This window comes from Ambystoma mexicanum, chromosome 2p, assembly GCF_040938575.1.
Source record: "Ambystoma mexicanum isolate Mex_15411 chromosome 2p, UKY_AmexF1_1, whole genome shotgun sequence".
Classification (NCBI taxonomy): Eukaryota; Metazoa; Chordata; class Amphibia; order Caudata; family Ambystomatidae; genus Ambystoma; species Ambystoma mexicanum.
In genome coordinates this window covers 418,082,154-418,105,140 of record NC_090923.1, presented here as the reverse complement: position 1 = coordinate 418,105,140, position 22,987 = coordinate 418,082,154, and the positions used below count along the sequence as shown (strand labels likewise).

Genomic DNA, 22,987 nt, shown 5'->3' with positions numbered 1-22,987 from the left:
TCCACAGGAAAGCCTTGCATTGACAGAATCCAGGAAGTAATTCGGGAATTACTCACATTTCCGGCCCAGATTCTGTCACTCTGAAGATATTGCAATGGTTGGTGTGGAGTCTCCACTATGATGGGTTTCCCCCTGGATAAACGGGCGGTAATTCTTCAATGCCCACACCGTTGCCAGGAGTGATTTCTCACAATCGTTGAATTTATCCTCTACAGAGGATAAGGTTTTACTCGCATAGGAAATTACTTTATTGACCTTGTCATGCCTTTGATATAATACTGCAGTCAAGCATGTATTTGAGAACCCAGTCTCCAAGAAGAACTCCTTGTTTTTGACAGGGTAAGCTAGGCAAGGCGCTTGTGAGAGGCTTCTTTTGAGTTGTCTTACTGCCTCGGCTTGTTCTGGACCCCACTCCCACTTGACCCCCCCTTCAAAAGATGGATCAGGGGTCTTGTGATCTCTGCGTAGTCCTCAATGAACTTTCTGCGGTAATTAGTTAGTCCAAGGAGGCTCCTTAGTTCCCGCAGAGTTGTAGGGTCTTTTATTTTCTGGAGGGCTTCCACTTTCTTTTCTTGGGGACAGAGATCCTGAGGAGTTATCTCATGCCCCAAGAAATTGACACTGGTTCTGCACCACTGTGCCTTTTGAAAGGAGAGTTTTGCTCCGGCAGCCCTCAACTGTGTCAGGACATAACGGATCTCCGCTATGTGTTCCTCCACAGTTGAGGTTTTGACTAGAACATCATCTAGATAGGCCAGGTTACCCCTTTCACCCAGGTCGGGCATGGCCTTGTGTATAAAGATGTTATATTAATTGCCGGAGTTGATGTATCCGAAGGGAATCCGGGTCCATGTGTACTCCTGCCCCCAGAAGGTAAATGCCAGCTTGTATTGGTCCTCCCTACTGACAGGTACAGTCCAGTACCCATTGGTCAGGTCAATTGCAGTGAATTCCTGTGACCCTTGGATCTGGGCAAGCCCTTGGTCAATGTAGGTAAGAGGCCATCAGGAAGTATGGACCCGTTTGTTGAGCTCCCTTAGGTCGGCACAGTCTCCACTGGCCGTTTGGTTTCAAAATCCCCAGCACCGGATTATATAAGGTGCTGTGGACTGGACAAATTATCCCACGGGACTCAAGGTTCTTAATTATTTCAGTAAGGGACTCCATTGATGCGAGAGTCAATCGATGTTGCTTCACAAACACTGAAGTCATGCCAGGGTCTGTGGGAATTGTGTGGATGTCGGTGCGACGACAGTCAAATGAGTCAACCGCAAAGAGATCTTGAAAATCTAAGAAAACTTGTTTCAATTTTTGCTTTTGCTCCAGAGTCTCACAGGCATCAGCTAGGTTGACTCTCTCTTCAACCATCTGCCTGAAGCCTGGAAAGACTTCCGGTTTGGCTATCTCAGCGGCCTCCTCCAGCTGGGTCGAGAGGTCCCTGGTCAAAGTGCTGATTTGGACTGATGGATTCAAATGGGGAAAGCAGTCCTCATGGACTTGGAAGATCACCTCATCCCTCCTGAAGTCACAGGTCACATCTTCCTTACCATAAGGGCAGGAAGAGTACACCAAGAAATTCCCCCCATGCCGGGTGAAGATCCTGTCTGGTGGTGTGTCATCATCGCTATCACTGTCAAAACAGTCCTTGGGGATTGGTCCTAACAGTTAATTACCTAAATTTATGGAAAAATGTTCGTCATCAACCGCCATTCTAATAATGGTGCCTGCGGCCAGAGTGATACTCTTTAGGTCGCTGTTATCCACCCCTATTGGAATGGTGTTGTGTTCTATGTTGACTAGTGGTGTTGGGTTTACACCCAACCCTTGCTGTTGGAAATGAGCATTAAGATGGACATAGGCATCAGGGTTTTTCAGTTTCTGTCCTCTTTTAGTTTTTACTTCCAGTGAGAATTGTCAGGTCCGTTCTGGGATGGTGACTTCCTCTCCAATCTGAATTTCAACTGCATATGGCAGCATTTGAGCTGACTGAAATGCTTTCTCTGGGTCATCAAAGTTCATGGGATTACCCGCTAATCGGGACCAAGCTTTGATGTTTATTAGGTCCAAACTAATGGCAAAGCCATTGAGAAGGTCACTGCCTAATTGAAATGCAGCAGGGACATCTCGCACGACCCAACAATTATGGACTATGCTCTGGTTGCCTATGGAAATTTTGAGCATACACCTGCTAGGCAGGAGATATTTGGAATTGGGTGTTTTCAGGTCCATTTCCCATTTGTCTAACAGTTTAAATATGGGAATGGCTGGATCTTTTGGGAGTTTGCGGAACATGGCCTCGCTGATGAAGCTCTTACCGTTGCTCCAACATACTCGGGTGAGAACAGGGTCCTTCCCTTCATTTAACTGAATAGGGATGAACAACTGCTCTCCAATTTTCTGAAGATTAGCCAAACTTTGAGCTGATTTCTCATCTTTTTGGACTTTCGGAATGGAATTTTCTGATTGTGAATTTGTATAGAATTTCAGAGTGTTTCCTTCCAGTGGGGAATGCACCTTAGATTGGAAGGAAGGTTGATTTTCAGAAATAGAGAGGACTCACCATCAACAGTTTGTTGTCCTACTGCAATTACTGTCACGTCTAGGATTTGTTTATTCTGGAAGTGAAATTCTATTTGGTCAGGTTTTTGTTCAACCATGTGGCATGTGCCGTTTAAACTAACATGGTTGACACTATGTTTTAATTTTATGGGTCGGCTAGTCTGGGTCCAGAGGACCTTGTTTACAGAATCTATGAGGGGAGCCAACCTACGCAGGATGTTATTCCTTAGAAAAACAAGATATGCCCTCTGGAGTCACAACTATGACCGAGTGCTTCACCTTGTGTAGCCCAATTTTAATGTCCAAATCTGCAGCCCCCTCGACGGGAATTTCCTTCCCGTCGAAGTTCTGAAGTTGTCCAGGTAGAGGGGTGAGAGGAATTTGGTATTTCTCCCCCCTTCCCGAATTTAGCTGATCAAAGACCCTTTTTGACAGAAGGGTAGCTTGGGATCCAGTGTCCACCAGTGCCAAAATTTTACATTGCCCCTGTATTTGGACCGGGGCATAACATCTTCCCTCCTTTTCCTCAAGGGGGCAAAGATAATGTACATTTTTGGCCAACTGGTGGGTTAATTTCCTTGCTTTGGATACTGACAGAGAGGTGTTTGGGCAGGATTCTGTTTGGGATCTTGGGAACCTGTAAGAAAAAGGTGACAGCTAGATATGGGGGGAAGTTTTAGGTTCCCCTGGTTCTGATTCTGGGATCCCCCCCGCCCTTTTGGAGGCAGTCCCCAGGATGGGTTTGAACAAGGGGATTTTTGTGTTGTTCATTCTTGGTACTGATGATGGGCGGTTCTAACTCGGTCCCCACATCTACCCAGTCTGGATTTGGATCCTTTGGGACCCATTTTTCTTTGGGAGGAGTTCCCCCATCCCTGGAGGAGAGGATCCTTTTCCCAGGATCCTCTGAGGAGCCCTCTCCTTCAAACTGGAAGATTTGTACCTCCTCCACAAAATGGGTCCTTTTGGGCTCTTTATTTCTCCTACCCGCCCTCTGCTCCTTGGGTTGCAGACTTTCGGGAGCAGGAGATTTTGGTTCCGCTTCCTGGGCTTCCAGGGGCTTAGCACAAGTGGGGAAGGAAGCTTCGTCCAAGGCTTTACACCCCCCCTTCCCCTTGTGCCTCCTCCCTGGGAACCGGTGGGTTGTCGGGGATCTTCCCCGTCATTGTTCTGGAGCACCAGACCCTGGATTTGAGGAGTTATGAGCCTCCATGCTCATCTGAGGGTTCTGTTGAGCCCTCAGCATGCAACCCAGATCCTGTGCCATGTTCTGGACCTAGCGCTCTAGTTGGGACACCCGCTCTGGCTGGTACGGGGTCCTCAGTTCTCCCCTGGGTTGATCCTGGGAAGGGTAACTATCCCTTCTCGGGTAATACCCCTGGTTAGGAAAGTTTGGGTACCCCTCCACCCTTGGCCTCCCCTCTCACGAATTGGGCTGTCTGGGCTCAGGAAAGTGGGGAAAGAAGGATGGGTTGTTTTGGGGGTTGAAATTTGGCGGGTACCTAGGAAAAAAATTTGGTCTGGCATTTGGGGGATTACTGTCCTCCTGGGGGAAGTGAGGAGGGAATTTCCCTGGGTTTCCTGCGGTCTGGTTGGATCCCCCCCCTTGGGCTGGAGGAGTCCATACATAACCCAGGATGGGTCTATTTCCCTTGTAACATTGGCTGATGTAGTCAGGGGAGTTAGGGGTCCCATTTGTGGGGTTACCTCCCTGGCTCCCTGTTTGTGATTGGCCCGAGGGCCTTCTGGGTTTGGGGTTGTTTGGATTCTGTGTGGGGAGGTTTTTAGGCCCCCTCATCTCCAGATCTAAAATGGGGGCAACCTTCACCTCCACCACCTTAGTAGCAGCAGGGGTGTTGGTTGTTTTGGGGCTTTTGCTACTATTTTTATTTTCCAACGGCTTCTGTACCTCATAGATGCGCGTTGCTTGTTCAATGACCCAGTCTAGTGATCTTTTCTCGTGAAAGTCCCTCACTAGCTGGGTCATAATATACTAAGGGAGAGCATGAAAGAAGGTGTTTACAAATTCTTTACTGTCAGTGCGCACCCTTCTAGCGGTCAGCGCAAAGGCGCATGTTAATTCCGGAACAAATTCTTGCGGGGCCTGGTCTTCCCACATCGTAAATTGTAGGCTGCTTTGCGAGCCTCTTGAGGGTTCCTATGGATGGAATTTTTTTCAAGATGGATGCCCTATAGGTGGACCATCTGGAATGGTTCTGATCCTCCAGCCCCACAAAGAAGCTGGAGTACTCAGGAGAAAATGTCCACTTTACAAACTGAATACAGCTTTGGCTGTCCTTCAGATGGAAAGTTTCCATCATCTGTTAAAATAACTCAAGGTGCTCCCAAACCAAATATTTTGCATTCTCGTGGTAGGGCGTAATGACGCTCCTAATGGCTTTTATTTGTTTCAGGGGATCCTTGAGCAAAGCCCTCTTGACTTTATTGGCTTTTTTAGTTCGGGTCACCCTGGTCCACTCATCCTCTGACTCAGAGGCACTGCTACCAGAGGTGGCTGTCCGTTCTTCTAGGCTCTCCCGGATTCTGCGAGCTTGGGAATGGCTGGCAGAATGTGGGGGCCTAGTTCCTTGGGTCCTGTGGCGCTCAGAAGAGTCTTCTGACTCTTCCTTGCTCCTAGGATTGGCTGACCCCCCCCCCCACTGTCCTTTCTTGTTAAAAAATTATGTTTCTGATTATCCATTTCTCTGATTCTCCCCTCATTGGAGTCTCTCTGATCAGAGAAGATGGCCCTAGCTCTTGGGAACCTATACACAGATGCCCGCCCATCCATTTCTGGGAGGCGCCCCACATTCCCCATTGAGTTGAAGTCTACCATCGCCATGGCCCTTGGCTCATGTGAGCCAGTGGACATGGGGCTGGCAGAGTCCATGGAATTGAAGAGATTGAGGTCTCTGGTGCCAGGGTTCCCGAGGTTATGCTCAGGGGTTTCCCTCTCCCATCTGACCTCATCTCTCTCAGCCCCTACTCCCTGTTGATATGCAAGAGCCTGGCCCTTTTGTTCTTCTATTAAGGCCTTACTGGTCTCTATTAGTTGTTCCTGCATAGCTACCTGTCTATGGAGCCTGTCATTTTTCTCACAGAGAGCCGCATTGTCTCTCTGTGCTTCCTGCCTAATTTTGTAGTATTGGGCCAATTTTTGCTGAAGGAGGGTCACCTCCTGAGTCTGATCCTCCCTAGCCTGATCATTCTTTTCTAGAGCATCTACCACCCACCTGGTGTGCTCTAACAGTTTTTTTTGTGTCCATTTTGAGCTCACCCAGTTCCTGAAGGGCCAGGTGATTTTCTTCCATCTTGGTTTTTAAATAACTGACTTCCTGGCCTAAGGTGTCCCTTTCCTGAACTATAGTGCCCCTCTGTGCACCAGTCATACCTTTGTTTTTTGAATGCACTAGCTTTCTGGTGCTCTTCATCAAATTCTGTTTGCGATTCAAGGTCTTTGAGAATTAATGGATTATTTTCTTCTTTCACTTGGTCTATCTGGTCTTGTAAGACGACCATCTGTTCTGCGCAAACTCTATTAAAAGTTAATTGTTGCGCCAGTTTTTGTTGGCTCTGTAGTAGAGAATCCAACCTTTCCTGACATTCTTTTTCCAGTGTCAGTAATTTGGTGTCTTGCTCTACCTTCTCTTGCTGCAGGAGATCCAGATCTTCCTTTACTTTTATCAGGTACTGTCTGGTTTCACTCTCTGATTCTTGGCTCTTTTGTAGCATTTGCTCTGCAGAGTCCAGATCAGTTTGGGCCTTTTTTAGTGATTGCACTTGCCTTTTTACCAGGTCCAGGTTTTCTGCATATTTTTTCTGTTCTGTATTTCTCCAATGTGGAGGTACAGGCATGCCGCTATTTTGGCAATTTTGCATTGCTCTTCTTTTAACCTTGGGGCCATATACAGCTCACTATGTGCCATGTGTAATGGACCCTGATCCTGCCATATATAAAATTCTGTGGCAGTGGCTTGCTTGATTTCCTGCAGCCAAACATTCTGATCCTGCTCAGCCATTCACCCCTGACAAACAGTTTGTGCAGTAGGTGTTCTTTTGCCATATTAATTTCCACTGGGGTCGCCATTTGGAAATATTAATTTCCTTCTGACTTATCTCAGGGTTATTTTACTTTTGCAAAACAGGCCTACCTCCTTTGAGTATTTCTATTGAATGTTTTTTTTACAGTGTAGCACAGAGTGGTAGCCCAACAAGGTGTATGTACCCCGTCAGTTAGCACGCTGTATTAGACTGTCACAAGTGGTATGTCTAATTCAGGATCCCGGACGAGCCCCCAATCTGTAAGTGATTTCAATCCGGCACTTCACCTAAGTCAACGCCTAGCGGGTCATGCACAACTGAAATCCTTGTTTATTTGTGTCTAAAAGTTATTTTATTCTGAACGATGTACCACTCATATCACGCCCCTCTCTTGGAACCCCCTCCGGTCACACTGAACCAGGAATCAGGCTGGTTTGCAAAGTTAAAATATTTATTTATGCATTCACAATTCAATCACACTATGTTTTAATGGGTATACAATAATCACCAATATGGTGATGTAACACTAAGCAATCTCTTTAATCACAATGAGTAATAATGAGCAAAAACCATGCAGCACAGAAAGAAAACTTTTGTGTGTGTGTTCAGAACAGATAGCAGTGTGGTTACTATTTCCCCCTGCAAACCCCTCAACCCCCCAATAGGCAATGTAAAGAGATAGGAGGAGAGAGCAGGTATTAGGAATGGCAGAATTCAAACAAAATAACAATCCCAATTCCCCCCAGCAAACACAAGAGAAAAACAAGAATTGATTGGCAAGCAGTCAGAATGATTTTTAAAGTTATCTAGAGAATGGATTGGGTAAAACACTAAATGCTGAAATTGTTTAAATTCTTATGGGAGCCACTTTGGATAGTTGCACATAAAAACTAGCAATTATTGGATACTAAGAAGCAATGTGAAATCTTAAAATTGAGGTCAGAAGCAATTAAAAGCTGTTTTACAAGTGTCAGAATTTTCCCTAAACGAAATTTGCGGGAAACTTTTCAGGGCGCAGTAATCGCGATTGCGGGAGAACTACATAGATTTTGTTTCTAGTATAAAAACTGAAGACGTTTTAGTGGAGGTTGTTTTTTCAGATACAGGCGCAAAATGGGAAACCGGAATGCAGTTTTAAAATGACAAAAAGGATTTCTTGCACTAGTTTAAAGACTACCAAAAAGTACAATGCCACCCAGGAAGGTCATTCACAGCCGCTCATAACAGTTCAGGTGTCATACTCTACTTTCTGTTTGTTTTGGAAATTACTTTTTTAATAAATCAATAGGAAGTTAGGGTTTAGGAACACATATGAGAGAAAAGTCCAGGCAAAGATAGTTCTCACAATACTGGCTCGGAAAGAAAGAGGATGGGTTTAAGATAGGGATTAACTAAGCAAGTTACATAGGCTAGTGACACAGTTCTATCTATAGATACTCACTATATGTGTTTCAAACTGAACCTCAGGGATTCTGGTCAGGGATTGGCAGAGTCAAGGCGCTCTGGTCACCGCACGGCACAGCTGGGTTGGATCTGCCCTTTTTGGTTCTGATGATAATTCTTAAAGCGGGGGAGCAGTACAGCACAGCCTGGCTGTTTGTTTTGTTCCCCTTAGGTTTTGCAATTTTAAGGCCTAGCTGAAAATGGTTCAGCTATATAATGGGCCTTTCTGCTTGCCAAGTTTCTGGAGTCGGGAGCAAGGAAGATGGATAGTTCTGCTTCAGGGTGCTCCGCCAGCAATCGGTTAGTGGGTGAATCTTTGTGTCTTTTCCAGCCCTGAGCTGTTTCTATTTATGCTTATGATAAAGGGGAGTGTGTGCTGGATTATCCTAAGTGCGCCCCCTTTCCAGGGATTGGTCAGGGTCTCCTCTCTTCCTTGATAGGAGAAAAACAGTGTGTCATGATGATGATGTGGTTTTACGAGGCCTAGAGTCCACTCCTTGCCTCTTGATCGCAAAATCTACTTTTGGTACAATACATATTTACAAATGTGCAACCCCTAACAATAAAATATATAGATTACATATTTTGCGTAGCAGATATTCCTCCAAACGCCGTCGCTGTAAGATCTTGTGTCTGCTTTTTACAGAATTTTGCCCTTTTTGACCGGAACACATTGTCCAATTTCGGAGCAAATTTCTACAAATGTGCGCATTGAATATGGGCATAAGTGTATGAAGTTTCATACTTTTGGCATAAATACATTTGGTGTAAAACCAGATTTTCCGCCATTTCATTCTAGAACATGTCACAGAGTTCTGGCGCCTCTTAAAATGTGCAGCCAAAAATTAGATTCACAAATCTGTTGTTTACATATTTTTCACAAATTTACACAGTAAATTATCAGTCTTTTAAAAATGTGCTTTTTGTCCTTGTAAATCAATAAATGACTCTGCCTCCTTCTCCCTGCAACTCAGAAGCAGTCTCCTCCCAGTTCCTCCTGGCAGAGGCCATTTACGACCCTTCATAATTAGCATCTCCTTCAGCTGGAGGAAGTCCATTGTCCCCTTCCCACAGCAGCCCAAATTCTCGTCCCACCCTGTAATTATCACTTAGGTGTGATTTCCTGGTGGAGGGAAGCAGAAGGGAGAGGCTTGGCCTCTGTGGGGGAAGCTGTTTTACTGTTTTGGCTGCTTAAATTCAAATGTCATTCTGCTGCATTTATTTCTTTGTTTAAAACACAATTGCAATTTCAAAACAAGCAGCTATAACACTGATTCCAGATTCTAAACCATGGGATTAAACAATTACAACATAGGTTACTATCAGGAACAAGTCACTTCGTTTTCAACCATTTGATTTCAGTTGTACAAGTTTAAATTCTATCATGCAGGCTCCTGACAGCTGTAATTCAGGCTGCTGAGGGTACTGCGCCCACATTTTGACAGATTTCACAGGCAGGCAACTTTTGCTGTGGATGTTTTTTATGACAAATTCAGCTTTGCAGGACATTGTAAGTGTACAATGATTTCTTGAACTAAGTGAATTGTGGCAGCCAGCAAGAATTCTGGATGTTTGAGGGTGTCTTGTCCCGACATTCTGCAGTTTCAGCAACCAAGAAAAAGGATTAAAAAGCAAGATTTTGAATTTCTTTCAGCAAAGCACTGTTTTTCCCTCTGTGCTCCATTTTCACTTGTTGGGCAGCCCAGTGACATGTTTCAGGATTGAGATCTCTGTTACACCACTGACAACATGCATGGCGGATTGGGCAGCCATATTTTTGTGTTGCAAAGCACGATTTCCATAGGATTTGGCGCGCACAAGGGTTTTGCAGCCATTTTGATATTTCTGACCATCAGAACACAGGGATGCCACATGGCAGAGCAAAAGTGGGGCAATATATCCCACAGAGCATACACAACTATAAATCCCCCCCACGTCACGAACCAACCTCTAAACTCCCTCATTTCATATCTCCCCTCTAGCTAACATGGCATCACACCCAATAAACTGCCACAATTACAAATCAATGCACTAAAATAAACACTTTCAGTGACCTGAACAGAAGGTCTACCTGCATGACAAGACTGTCGATCACTTCACCCAATATCACTATGAGCAGCTAGCAATTAGTTCGACCATTTCAGTTTCACAGAGCAGCATGTGAGCTACAATTACATTGTAGATTAGTAGCAGTGGCTGACGTAGCAACCAAACTCGGTTGTGGGGATGTTCCAATTCCATTGTTTTTTTAAAAACTGTAATCTGAAAGATTGCACAGGTGTGTGGTAACGTGTAGGTGTCACTTCATGGTCCAAACAGGCATGACCGTCATACTGTAAGAAGAACACACTGTTAAGAAGACGTGGTGATAGAGTTGAGCTTGTCAAATTAGATCTGTCCGACAAAACATTTGAAGCAGACAAATGACGGGTTACTTTATCGTCCAATATTTTGCAGTTGTTGCACAGCTACATCTCCAGGAACCGCAACATTACACAGACATCTGCCGATTTAATGCTGTGTCTATCAATTGTCCAGGTGAAGTAATAGGCAGGTTCTGAGGAAGGAATGAAGAACACTAGCCATCCCTGCCAAAAAGGTTTTCCAGCTTTTGTGTACAGCCATTAATACATTTTGGAATGCTCAGTTTTCACCCATCAGCTTTTACAATATAATTCTCTTGTTTTTTTCACTACATCTTCTTTTTCCAGATTCCACCAGCAGCTGCTTTTTCTCCTCTAACCTTTCTTTTTAATGCCTTAATTATAGATTTTCGTTATTTCATCAAATGTTTCCTGCGTCTTAATACTGTTTCTTGGCTGCGGTGATGAAAAAGGCAAGTTGAAACTTCATAATGTGACTACCAATACAACAAACATTTTGCCTGAGCTGTACACTGGGGTGACTCCTCTTAAGCGTGACCCTATCCGTCCCCTTGTTTTGCTTATTCTTGCTCTCCTTGGTGCTTTCCCTCCCTCCCCATGCAGCTACCCACAACTCAGTGTAGCTGCACACATAATGTGTATGGGCACATACCTTTGAGAGTGCACTGTAACCACTATAATGTATAAATAGTGGCGAGCTGCATCACCAATTCCACAAGGTCTACGCATAAAGACCTTGAATGAATAGGACAGAAAACGGATTGGTATTTGCGAATCGCGCTCTACCTTGGACATCCTAGATTAGTTTCCCAACCCGTGGACTACATGGATAGCATCGAAGGTGTAAAAAAAAAAAATCAAAAAAGATAGTTTAGGAATTTCCATTTGGGGAACCAATCCAGGATGTCCAAGCACCACTAAAAACTTTTAGCACAACGCACCAGCCATTGACAGGTCTCTCGGGACTCAACCCTTTAATCATCAAGTAATATCTGAAAATTGTTTCAAGATATTTTCACAATCCACTTCCAAACCTGGTCACCATTCCAAGTGTTCAATTTCAAGGCCTTGAAGACGGCTAAGGTGGAAACATGTGTCGGCTGACTTTATGGGAATAAATTCACCTACAGATGAATACCCTGATGATATGGTTTTACTTTAATTCTAAAAGACTGTATACCTAACTTTAAGGAGGTAGAGTGCGATTCTCCAATAGCAATCCTCTGTCCTAGCTGCACACATACTCTGACCTGGATTACGGTTCCCGAAGGCGTTCAACCCATAGCGCTTCGTCAATAACATAAAAGAAATCGGTAGACCATCTATAGTTACTCTAGAGGAAAGAGATGCTGTAAATGAGGTGGCCATTGTGTAGCATTCATCTGTATGTGTGAAAAAGGGAACGACTCCACATAAGGACGTCAGATGTACCCTCTTCCCCCAAACATCAAATAGATGAACAAAAACATTGATTACCTAACTAGAAAAGCATGACTCCTTTAAATCCTTTTCTTCGCGTATTTCTTTTCTACCTTCATCAATACCCTCTTTGAGCAATTTCCAATTAACTTCACCAGGAATTGCAATGGCTCACATTCCCCATCCTTTCAAATGCACAGAGAATTGTCTGAATCAAAGAGTGACATGATGATTTGAGTTAGTGTCTAAAAGAAGAAATAAAATATGTAAATTTAGTATGTGCCAAGTATTTGTGAACCAGGTCTGTACCCAAAACCATTAATTTATAGTGGGCTTGCTATGGATGTTCCTGCCTGATGTGTCCCGATTTATGAGTGAAGCGTGCTTGGTTAACTTCCACCAAGACTTCCACCCATTGTGGCTTTAACTAGTTGCATCTGTTCGCAAATTTAGAGGTGTGTGTTCTGGAGAGGCAATACGTTCTTAACTGCAGAGCTCTTGTACCTAAAATGCTGCAGTCATTTTGAGTGTGTCCTTTAAAAGACAAACACATGTTTCAGTTTCTCAAGTGTAAATATAAACCATAGAGAGCCCCACCTTGCAGATAGCAACAACATGTACAGGAAATAGGAGGGTATGCAATGACAGAACCCATGACCAAAGTGATCTTTACTGGGGGAACAAAAAGTAAATATTACACCTTAGCAGGAAGGCCTTTGCAAATATGAGCCAGGCACTATCCTCCAGAAGGGTCACACGTTTCCCCCCCCCCATAAGCATTGCTAATGTGCAATAAATTATGCACTACATCTGAACTAGTGCAGCGATCATAGCAGTGGAAAAATCAAGCCATGGGTAAACTTTGCAAAGGCATGGTTTCTCACACATGCACCACGGCTGGATACATGTGGATAACCTATTACGTAGAGGGTCTGTGCACATATCTGAGGAAGGCATGGGCTATTTGTGTGGAACATTGTGGGGGCATTGGAGCAGCAACTGCATTAAAGCCAGAGAGGGGCAGCCAGTAGGAGCATTTATTCCCTACTTGGCAACGGTTTGAAAGCAATCAGCCTGATCCGTATAACAGTCATTGTGTGGAACTGGGAAGGAGTTGCCCCCCCCCATGAAAAGGGGGCGTCTGTATGCCGAACAGCTAGGGCGTCTTATGGCAGAGGTCTTCAAACTGGGGGGCCCAAAGGATGCCAGTTGGTAGGGGGCTTGAAGGATTATGGTGACTTCTTAATAGAAAAAGAATTTGTGGCGGGGCAGAAATTATTTTACTCAAGGGGGACCTCTGCATAAAAAGGCTTGAAGACCACTGCCTTAACCTTTAACTGCCATGGGTTTTCACCCCCAGTGCCAAGGCCTTTTTTGGTGATTTTGGTATTTCACCATTCAATGCCTTCTAACGTTTACTGTTTCAGTAACCCCTTAGGTGCCAAGGACGAGGTATCTCGTCCTTGGCAACAGGGAGGTAATCCTAAGGACAAGATACCTCACCCTTGGCACTTAAGGGGTTAAGGGAATAAAGTGACCTCCCACTTTCAAATCAGAAAATTCCCGCTACCGCGCCAGTCCTGATACACAAGGCTGCTGAAAAATCCAGACAAGCAAGAAAATAGCTCAACATCATCTAATGACAATGAACTGGTCCCATAACTAGATAAAAAGAAAAACCATAAAAAGCATTCACCCCAGATCATCATAAACAATGATCAAAAAATATATTTTCAAAATTAATTACAGGGATCACTAGCCCTAGCAAGCATTCAATAAAGTTTACAGGCAAACTATCTTCAATTAACTGCTGAGGTCAAGTGGTTGGAAAAAAAACACACCGCATTGAAGGGGCAATACAATCCCTCTGGGAACCTCATCAACCTATATAGAGAATCTGACATAAGTATAACTAGAACATACAGTATTCCAGAGTCCCTGAAACTTACATTTGTATATATTAAATCATGTAGCGATTTCCCCAAAGTGTTGAACAAACTAAACATAGATGAGTAGAACATGAGTCATGAGGGGAATTAGAACACAGTCCACTGCGCATAAAGGCTGGCACAACTAGCCCTACTGTGAACCGAAAAGGCAATGGAAAACGGGGGTGTACAAGCCATCTATGTGCCCTTTAAAATAAACGGCGTAAAAAGCTCTGCCTCGCGGGTATAGCATCCGTAACTTCCAGCAGTGAAAAAATAATATTCAAAAGCATTACAATATAAAAGACAGTTCGCTTTTTTTGGGGGGGGAAGCTTTACAGAACCTCTTAAGGGGTGCTTTGACATTGAACTTCATAGAGTACCTGCCCTGTACACGTTTCACATTACACCAATCTCAACAATGTTCACCAGCTTGAAACGGCAGGGGTGGGGGGGGAGGGGCGTGGGGAGCGTTGAAACTCTCCTTTAATGCAAATTCAGTTAATGGACAATTAATGGATGCCACTTTTTTTTTGTTGGCTGGTGTTCAATGGCTTAAGTGAAAGCAATGATCAGGTTGCAAGCACTGCTAAGAGAAATATGTAGATGGGGGCATCTGTCCATGGTTGGTGAGAGGAGTCTTTTTCTCTCCCTTCTTCATGAGAGCTTGGATGGCCAATATCTGCAACCATTCTCTGTGCGCCGAATCACAACAGCAAATCTAAGCCCAAAGCACCATTGGCCCAAAGCCAATTTGTGTTCCTGCAATTGAAAAAGTACAATAAAAAAATTATATTAAACGTACCAGATTGACCGTACCAATATGTGTGCACTACACTCTGCCAGTCGGCACACATCCTCCCTCGCACACAAAAGGGACCTAGGGTGCAGGGTCCAACCGGGAAATCTCCAAAAGTTCCCTATAGGCCAGTCCACCCCAGCTGGTAGAGATAGCAGTCAAGAGCACATACCTGAAAACGTGACTCATACTCATAGAGACAAAAAAAGAATAATAGAGCGAGCGAGAGAAAGAGCATCAGCTTGTTATGGGTTACCCTTAACAGTTGTGGAGTCCAGCCTGCTGGCATCAAAATCATTCATCTACATATCTTACATAGAATACGACACAGTAGTTCTAACTCACCGAGCTAACCTTCGGAAACATCGAGTAATAGCCATGTAGCTTATACTGCAGTTAGGTGACAGCGCTGATGTAGCAGCAGACTGCCGCAGCTGCCATGCCAGACACGAGGGCACTTGGCTTCTCTGCAACATATGGTGCCACATGCAGGCGAAGGCCTAGCACCCAAAGCAGGATGATGTACATGAATTCCACTTTAAATCACTTCTATGGCAGCAGTGCAACCAATGTACTGTTAGTAGCAGTGATTTTAGTATATCATGGGATGCATAGACTTGCTCTATAGTAGATGGCTCTGAGGGTAGCTCAGCGGGTTGACAGACAATTGCCGAGACTGTGTTTAAGGTTGAATTTAACCAAAACAATAAAAACCAAAAAATATGCAAAACTTAATCGATAGGGCTTTTTGAATATACTTATAAAAAAAGGAAGTGCTATAAAATGTGTTTGGCCAAGGATGGGTTGGGGTATTTCTGTCTCCGTTTGGCACCCATGAACCCAGTTTAATTTCCTGATAACTGCTGTCAGCACAATGGAAGCATTTATTTGTAAACATAATATCTTTATGAATATATCCTGTGATAAAACACAAAACAAGGGCACACAAATTGTATTGGTGTGGTGCTCAGAGAGAAATAAATAAATAAACTAAAAACACACACATCTCAGCGTTTTTAAGTTTGGAAATTACTTTTTTCCTTTGAATGTGTAAAACGCACATTTGAACAATAATGTGTCCAGCATTTAGAATGCCTGCTTTCAACAGTGACCACACCCCTCCCCGCCACAGTGATGTTCATGGCCCATTGATTTCCGTGGTGTCCCTTTCAGGACAGAAAAAACAAACGGGATGAGCAAACAGAGCCAGGAAATGACAGCTGGGGAAAGTAGCCCTGCTTAGATTAGGTCACTGAGCCCCCAGCTTCCATCTGCAAAGCTGGGGGCTTGATAAAGCCTGGTCATGGCTGAGGCAGGCCAGGTCCCGAGATCCGGCCAGACATCTGATGCCGGATCTCAGACCCAGCCAGTGCTGTCCCATGGACCAGAGGGGTGACTAGGCAGAGGGACAGCCAAAGCAGGGGGGACCGGTGGTGTACGTTATCTGGCTCCCCATCTGGAGAGCCCAGCAATCTGCTGTGGGGGAGCTGGATATCATACAACACTGGCAACGCATGCTTCCGTCGCTGCTCGCCTCTTCTTCCTCCATGGCCAAGCAAGGTGGGGGCACAGAGGGAGGGAGTTACAGGGGGAACCAGCATTGCAGTGACCCAGCCCCCATGTTCACCTTTCCCCACGCGTTAGTCTTCATGGGTCAAAAGGGGGAGAGGGAAGCAGAGGGACCGACAAAGGCCTGAAACGCTTGCTTCCCGGTACTCCGTCCAACTGTGGTGTGGTGGTCTGAGCCGAAAAGCAGCATCCCTTACCAGGCAATAAGACGCTGGCGTCACCAGCAGGAAGCAACAACGCAGCGTGGACACGGGATCCAAATTCAGGAAAGAGCACATCCAGGCTGCATTTATTTCCCGCGCCCTCATCACGTTGCACTGACTGAGCATGTATTTTCTCTTTTCTCACTGTCCTGGATCACACGCCCCACAGATTGAAGACCTCTGCCTACAGTATGGCTATTTTCTTAGGGCTAAATACTCATGGTCATCTTGCTGGCAAGACTACATAGGAGTTTGCATTTTCACTGTATACTAGCAAAGCAACATGCAGGCACCTAGTCAGTGAGACAACACAGGTAAATCAAGGAAGCCGCAGGGAAATGAAGGAAGTCGGTCCTATACAGAAAGAAAGAAACATGGGGGTGGGGGTCAAGAGACATCTTGTGGTACAGACGCTGGCCGGTACAGCTAAATGCACTGCCTGGCAGCACTGAGCGGTATCTCCCTGCAATGTTCATAACCCCTCACCTCATAAAGGCAGTAAAGTTACAGAAATCATACCAAGGGAACTGTATCCCGTCATAGTGAGCTCATTGCTGTTATAACAGTGAAAGCCGTGCAGATAACGGCAGCACTGGTCATTGGGCCGGCTCTCGTCGGATCCGAGATCTGGCACCAGATGTGTAGCCAGATCGCGGGATCCGGCCGGAGTCAGCCGCCGCAAACCCCAAACCCATGCTCTGCGTTGGGTTACTTTGGAAAGAAAAGAAAGTACCCGCGGCGGCACAGAGTAGGGGGCAGAGCAGTTCATTGCTGCCATGAGCTCCCTGATGGCTCCGCCCCCCTACGTGTACACAGCAGGACTTTGCTTTTCCTGCAGCTGTGACCTGTATCAAACTGTAACTTCCTCTGGTGACCCCGTACAGGGTACACAGGGTCACCAGAGGAAGTTACAGTCCTCAGCCACGACCCAGTTTATTTATGCAATGTTTGTCGGATACATGGAACCGGATTATTCATTTATTTATGCAATGTTTGTCGGATATTTATATCCGACAAACAATGAATAAAAAGAAAATATACAGGTAGCAGTCAAACATTGCATGAATAAATAAATACCCCTATTATCATTGAAACTATCCCACACGATGCAGCCACCCAACTGCTTTCAGAGGGGAGCTGCAGGAGCTGTGCCGGGTGTGGTTCAAGTAAAAGAAAACGTTGCTTATGGCGAACAGAAATCAGCTGGTTTTAAGAATTAGGTTGCAGGACAAACCCTCGGTTTAAACCAGGATTTCCCCACAGATTATCTGCTCTTTCACCATTAGTTCGAGTAATTGCTCCTTTTAATGATTCTTTAACAGTCTGCTTAAAATAATCCTCTGTATGAGCTCAGATCACAGTGTAGACTAACATTGCTGTTGGTAGATTAGGTGCACAGATGGATGGTACGGTTTGCTCCCTTGTACAAGTGCAGGTCGGACTGGGCCATAAAATTGTCTCGGGCACCAATGAAAAAGTGGCCGATATTTGTAAACGGCAATTCATTCCTTTTCTGAACATGTTTGATTAGTGCCCAATGGGGGAGTTTTTTTAATAAAATGGGATGCAAATTGTTCATTTTAAAGAATATTTACTCAGCAACACTGGTCAAAACTATTATTCACATAGTGAAGTAACTCATCGCCAGTGCCATGGAAGTGGTTTAAAGCGGAATTGATATATAGTTTGGAAAAGAAGCAGCATGAAAGAAATTGCGCCGTTTTAAACTATTATTTTGGACATTTCATTTGATCGGAGGTCAACTGCCAGCTCCACCCCCACCCCCAAACCCCGCCTCTTTGGGCACCGCCCCTTCAACTCCACCCCCACACCGGCCCTTGTGGGACCCCCACCAAATGTATTTAATTTTCACCACTGGATAAGGGTGAAGATGGCGGCAGCCGAATCTGCCCTGAAATTCCTTTGGTGTGTGCAGCACGGCCATAAACCACTTCTGTTTGGGGGTGGGTGGAGCCGAGGATGGGGATTCCAGCCAAGAAGACAAACAAAGATCCGCTGTTGGTGCAACTAAAATCAAAATAGGAAAAACAAACCCATCAGTGTTTTGTTCTCCCCCGTTCCGCTCCCTTGCCACGCTGTGAAACACCTGTGTATGAGCTCGATGCAAATAAAAATATCATTAAATATAACTGGCACTTTTCCGAGATGAATAAGCGCATTATAAATGCGCAATAAAAAATAAATTACCTGCCTGTGCACGGCGTGGAGCGCTCCTGCCTCCGTGATCCTCTTCCTAAGCACGTGGACGTCCCACGTGAAAACGTCACGACAACGTAACAGATACACGTCATTAAGCCGTAAAGGCATTTCAGAAAGTATCGGCAAACTTTAAAACAAACACACAATGCTAGCAGATCTCATAGGGACTTTAAATGTGTGATTGATAATGAAAGCAATACAAGCCCTCCGTTTAGCCTTCTCTTCCACACATTGCAATGGGGTAAATGAACAATCCCCTCCCCGCATAAGACACATATACATATCCATATCCCCATCTGCTGCACATACCAAATCCTCCAACCCCCTCCCTGCAGGGGGGAGGGTAACTGTTGGCTGTACTGTTCACTGGTACAGTGGAAGTCCCATTGGGAGGAGGGAATGCACTGTGCCCATCCCCACTTCATAAAACACATGTCGCACATCTGCATGAGAAACCTCAAAACAAACTGAATCCACCTGTACTTTAAGTAAATCTCAACCCCCAAAATACACAATACCCCTCCGCAATATTGCCTCACCTCTGTGATGCACGTTACATATCCCAAAAATAAACCGAAATAACGAAACAAAACTGAATCCGCCTGTACTTTAAGCAAATCTCACCCCTGATTCACATTATAAACCACCAAAATACACAGAAATACCCCATCCCAAATATTGACAATCAACAGGAGATGATTTTAAGATTTACCAGAAACCAAATAACAATCAACTATACGAAATGTGCTTTGCAAAGGAGGAATCACTCTCGCAACGCCTTGCCTTCCAGTTCGTGCAAAAATGATGATGACGTGAACGTTGAAAGCGTGAAACCCTTCTTCTTTCTTCTTTCTAAACCCACGCGATGAAGCGGACGTTGATACTCATGTGATGCAGAGCAGCCCACGTGATGAAATGGACGTTTAAACCCACGTGATGAAGTGGAGGAGGAGCGTTGCTTTTGTCCGTTTTCTCGAATGGGAACTAGAAAACTACCCTTTACGAAACGCTCATGTCCCGTTTCCAGGCAGCAGCATCAGGTGAGTGCGTGCGATCCAGCTATTGTAGTGAATTTTATATTCATTTCTTTTAGCATCCATCAACTTAGACGTTCTTATCCCTTTGTTGTTATATTGTTAAGAGGAGCCGTTTTGCAACCTCTAGGAATGCACGTTGAAGCTGTAATTCCTTGTGCTGCACTTATCACTTGTTGAAATTTAATATTTAAATAAGTACGTGATTTTTAACACATCTGGTTTTGAAATTACACGGGGCAGCCTGTTGTTGGCATAGACACAGTAGTTGCTGTGTAGCTACAACACAGACCCTGCTTTGGTGTAAGCGACTATATGTCTAATAATACCTGTGCTGGATTTGACTCACAGATGCAGTAACTGCTGTGCAGCTTCTACACAGACCCTGTACATTTAAATAGTACCAGCGCAGGCTAATGCTCGCAGACGCAGAAACTGCTGTGCAGCTACTACACAGACCCTGCTCTTGGTGCAAGTTACTATATCTATCTATCTATCTATCTATCTATCTATATATATATATATATCTGTGCCAGATAATGCTCGCAGACACGGTAACTATTGTGTAGCTGCTACACAGACCCTGCTCTGCTGTAAGTGACTACATATCTAATAATGCCTGCAGAGGCAGTAACTGCTGTGCAGCTGCTAGACAGACCCTGCTCTGGTGTAAGTGACTTTTACAAAGTGTATGTGTAGGGGTGATGGAGTTCTTTCTATTAATTGTTTGCCGATTCTTGTGGCGTATTAGTGTTGTTGTTATTATTATTATTTTTTATTTTTTGTTGCTTTGAGGACTGTTGCTTTGTACAGTTTCAGTTGTCTTTAGTATTTTATTTAGTCTTGTCAGGTGTATTGTTCTCTCCGTTTTGCAGTTTTCTTTTGGTGTTTTTTCAGTTCTTCTGTGAACCTTTTTTTGGTGGTGTTACTTTGAATGTTTTAGCTGGTGCTAATTGGTCAATGGCCTTGGTGATCCAATTGTTGAGTGTGTCTTCTGTTGTATCTATGTTTGTATCAGTGGGATCTCTTTTGCCTAGGTTGTCGTGGTGGGTTGATAGCATGGCGGCCTCGTCCACTAGTTTTGTTGCAAAGTTGGGGTTGTAAGAAGATGGTCTGGAGATCAGTAGGAATACTATGTTGGATTGGTGAGTTCTATCTTGATTAGGAGGGATTCATAGTCTTCCACGTTGGTTGTGATGATTCGAGATGCTCAGGGGTGTGTTTTTTTTTTTTTTTGTGTGTATAATTACGATTCCACCTCCTTCGGTTTTCTCTGTTGGCGTGTATTTTATAATTGTCGGGTATTGTTCGTTCGCGATGGCTTTATAGTTGTCTGATACCCAGGTTTCTGTAAGGAAGAGCACGTCTGTGCCTCCTTCGCTTAGGAGGTAATTGGTTTCTGTTGAGTGTTTTGCCATGGATCTAATGTTGAGGAGGCTGCAGTGAAGTTTGCTTCATTTCCCTTTTGTGTTGTTAGTATTGCTTGTTCTGACCAGTGTGGTGTTGGTTGGGTTTCCATTCCAGGTGGGTTTTTCCTGTTTTGAATCTTTTGGATGGGGTGGTTCTTTGTTGGTCAGTCTCTTTGTCGAGTAGACCGATAAGGTTTATGGTGGGGTTGGTTTGTTTCTGGGTGGTAAATAGGGTCGCTACCCCTGTGTTGTTCCAGTCTTGGTGATATAGGGGGTGTAGAGTGAGTGTGATGGTTTCCAATTTGTTCCTTGTTCTGGTTGGGGTATTGTCCATGGTGGAGACCGGGTTGCGATGGTTTATTAGTTGTCATCCGTTTGGTGTCCTGGTTGGGCCTTTAGTCATGAAGCTTGTTGGCTGTCGGTTCATTGTTGCTGTGCTGTTTTTGTTTACCACGTTGTCGTATGTGGACAGATGGCGAGCATTGTAGTCTGTCTTTGTTCTGTTATTTGTATTTTGGGGTTGTGGGATCATGCTGGTCCGTCCCTTCCCGAGTGGTTTGGGATTTCTTATTATTTCTATTATCTTCTTTGTCTTTCTTATGGCGAGGCATGATGCGTGGGTTGTGTTCCTTAGTGGGCGTCCTCTTTCGATTGGCGTTTTTCATGGTCTTTTGGGTTTAGTCTTTGCTGTTTGTGGTTTGTTGTTGCTTGTATTTGGTAGGTTGTGGTTAGTTGATGGGATTTTGTTCTGTTTGTTTATTGCTTCTTTCATTTTTGGATCATTTTCTTATTTTGTTATCCTGGAGGTAATTTTCGTTATGGTTGTTGATTATTGGATTTTGTGCAAAGCAAACATGAATATTGTGTGAAGGAGTGCATGTGAATACTGCCATATATTGGTGCAGTCATGTTAGGGAGAATTCTAATTTCTGTGCTCATTCCCTTCAACTTTAGAGACCCCCAGCTCGTTTGCTGGACTGTAGGACTTTTTAATTTTAACCCTGGAGTGTCTGAGACCCTTTTCCCACTGCATTATGTGTTTTGTCCTTTTGTATTATGTGTTTTCACTGTTTTGGGAGTCTGACAAACTCAATATGCATCTACTTTTTGTATGGTGACACACATCAACTTCAGTGCAGTGTCACTGAGAAATCCTTTAGATTTCTCATAAGGTTTAAAATACCTTTTCTTGTGTGAACTACTGTTCCCAAGAATAGTAAAGTGAACATTACTTTACTTACCCTTTTCTCTTTGTGGGCCCAGCACACACCATCCTATGTGGAGTGCTGGGGGGGTTACCTAGTAGCCCCTTATCCTACATTCTCATGTAACATTTGTATGTTGCCCTCCCTACTTTTAAATGACTAGTGGCAGTGGTTTAATTTTTCCTACCATTGTTTTTCTACCGCAGGCGAACGAACCCTCAGCTGCAGTATAGCACCCGGGGGTGACCATTTTATCAAAACGGCCCCTGTCTTCTTTTTTTGCCATTTTCTGTTTGTGAGGTCTTTCTTAGGTTTTACTCTGCGTCAAACAGATTGAAACCCTTTGTTTGTCTTGCCGTTGGTGCACTTCACTCCAGAGTCCCGCCTCTGGCTCCAGTGTCCCGCCTCTGGCTCCAGTGTGTCTGGAAGGACAGGATGTGAGGGAGGGTCCTGAAACTCCCTTGTCCTTTGTCTCTAGGAATGCCTAAATACAACCAGTCCTGAATGGCTGGCTGGCTGTCCTTTCAGGACAGCGACCCTGATGTGTGATTGACAGCCTAGGCTGTGCATGAATGGGAGAACCCTGCTTAAAAGTCGAGGATTTTGGCACTAGAGGCAGAGTCGACCACTGGGAAAAACACCTGACGAAGAAACCGTGAACGAAGCTTGCTGCATCCTCCTGGACCTTTTGAATTGCCCGGTGAAGCCCTGCTGCTGTGCTGAAACTCCCTTTTCAGACAGAGAAGCACCGGAATGGACTTTTTCCCCTTGGGT

At 44.6% G+C, this 22,987-nt stretch overlaps 1 protein-coding gene and 1 long non-coding RNA gene across 2 annotated transcripts in view; one reads left to right on the top strand and one right to left on the bottom strand.

Annotated features, from left to right (window-relative positions):
* Positions 1-7,030: 7,030 nt before the first annotated feature.
* LOC138566455 (uncharacterized) overlaps positions 7,031-22,987 on the bottom strand; it is a 215,505-nt gene continuing 199,548 nt past the window's right edge. The window contains exon 4 of the long non-coding RNA XR_011301938.1: positions 7,031-14,536. This is a non-coding gene — a long non-coding RNA (uncharacterized lncRNA). The remainder of the gene's footprint in view (positions 14,537-22,987) is intronic.
* RPP14 (ribonuclease P/MRP subunit p14) overlaps positions 19,466-22,987 on the top strand; it is an 86,450-nt gene continuing 82,928 nt past the window's right edge. The window contains exon 1 of the mRNA XM_069643771.1: positions 19,466-19,605. Coding sequence (XP_069499872.1) covers positions 19,578-19,605 — 28 coding nt within the window. The 5' untranslated portion in view covers positions 19,466-19,577. The remainder of the gene's footprint in view (positions 19,606-22,987) is intronic.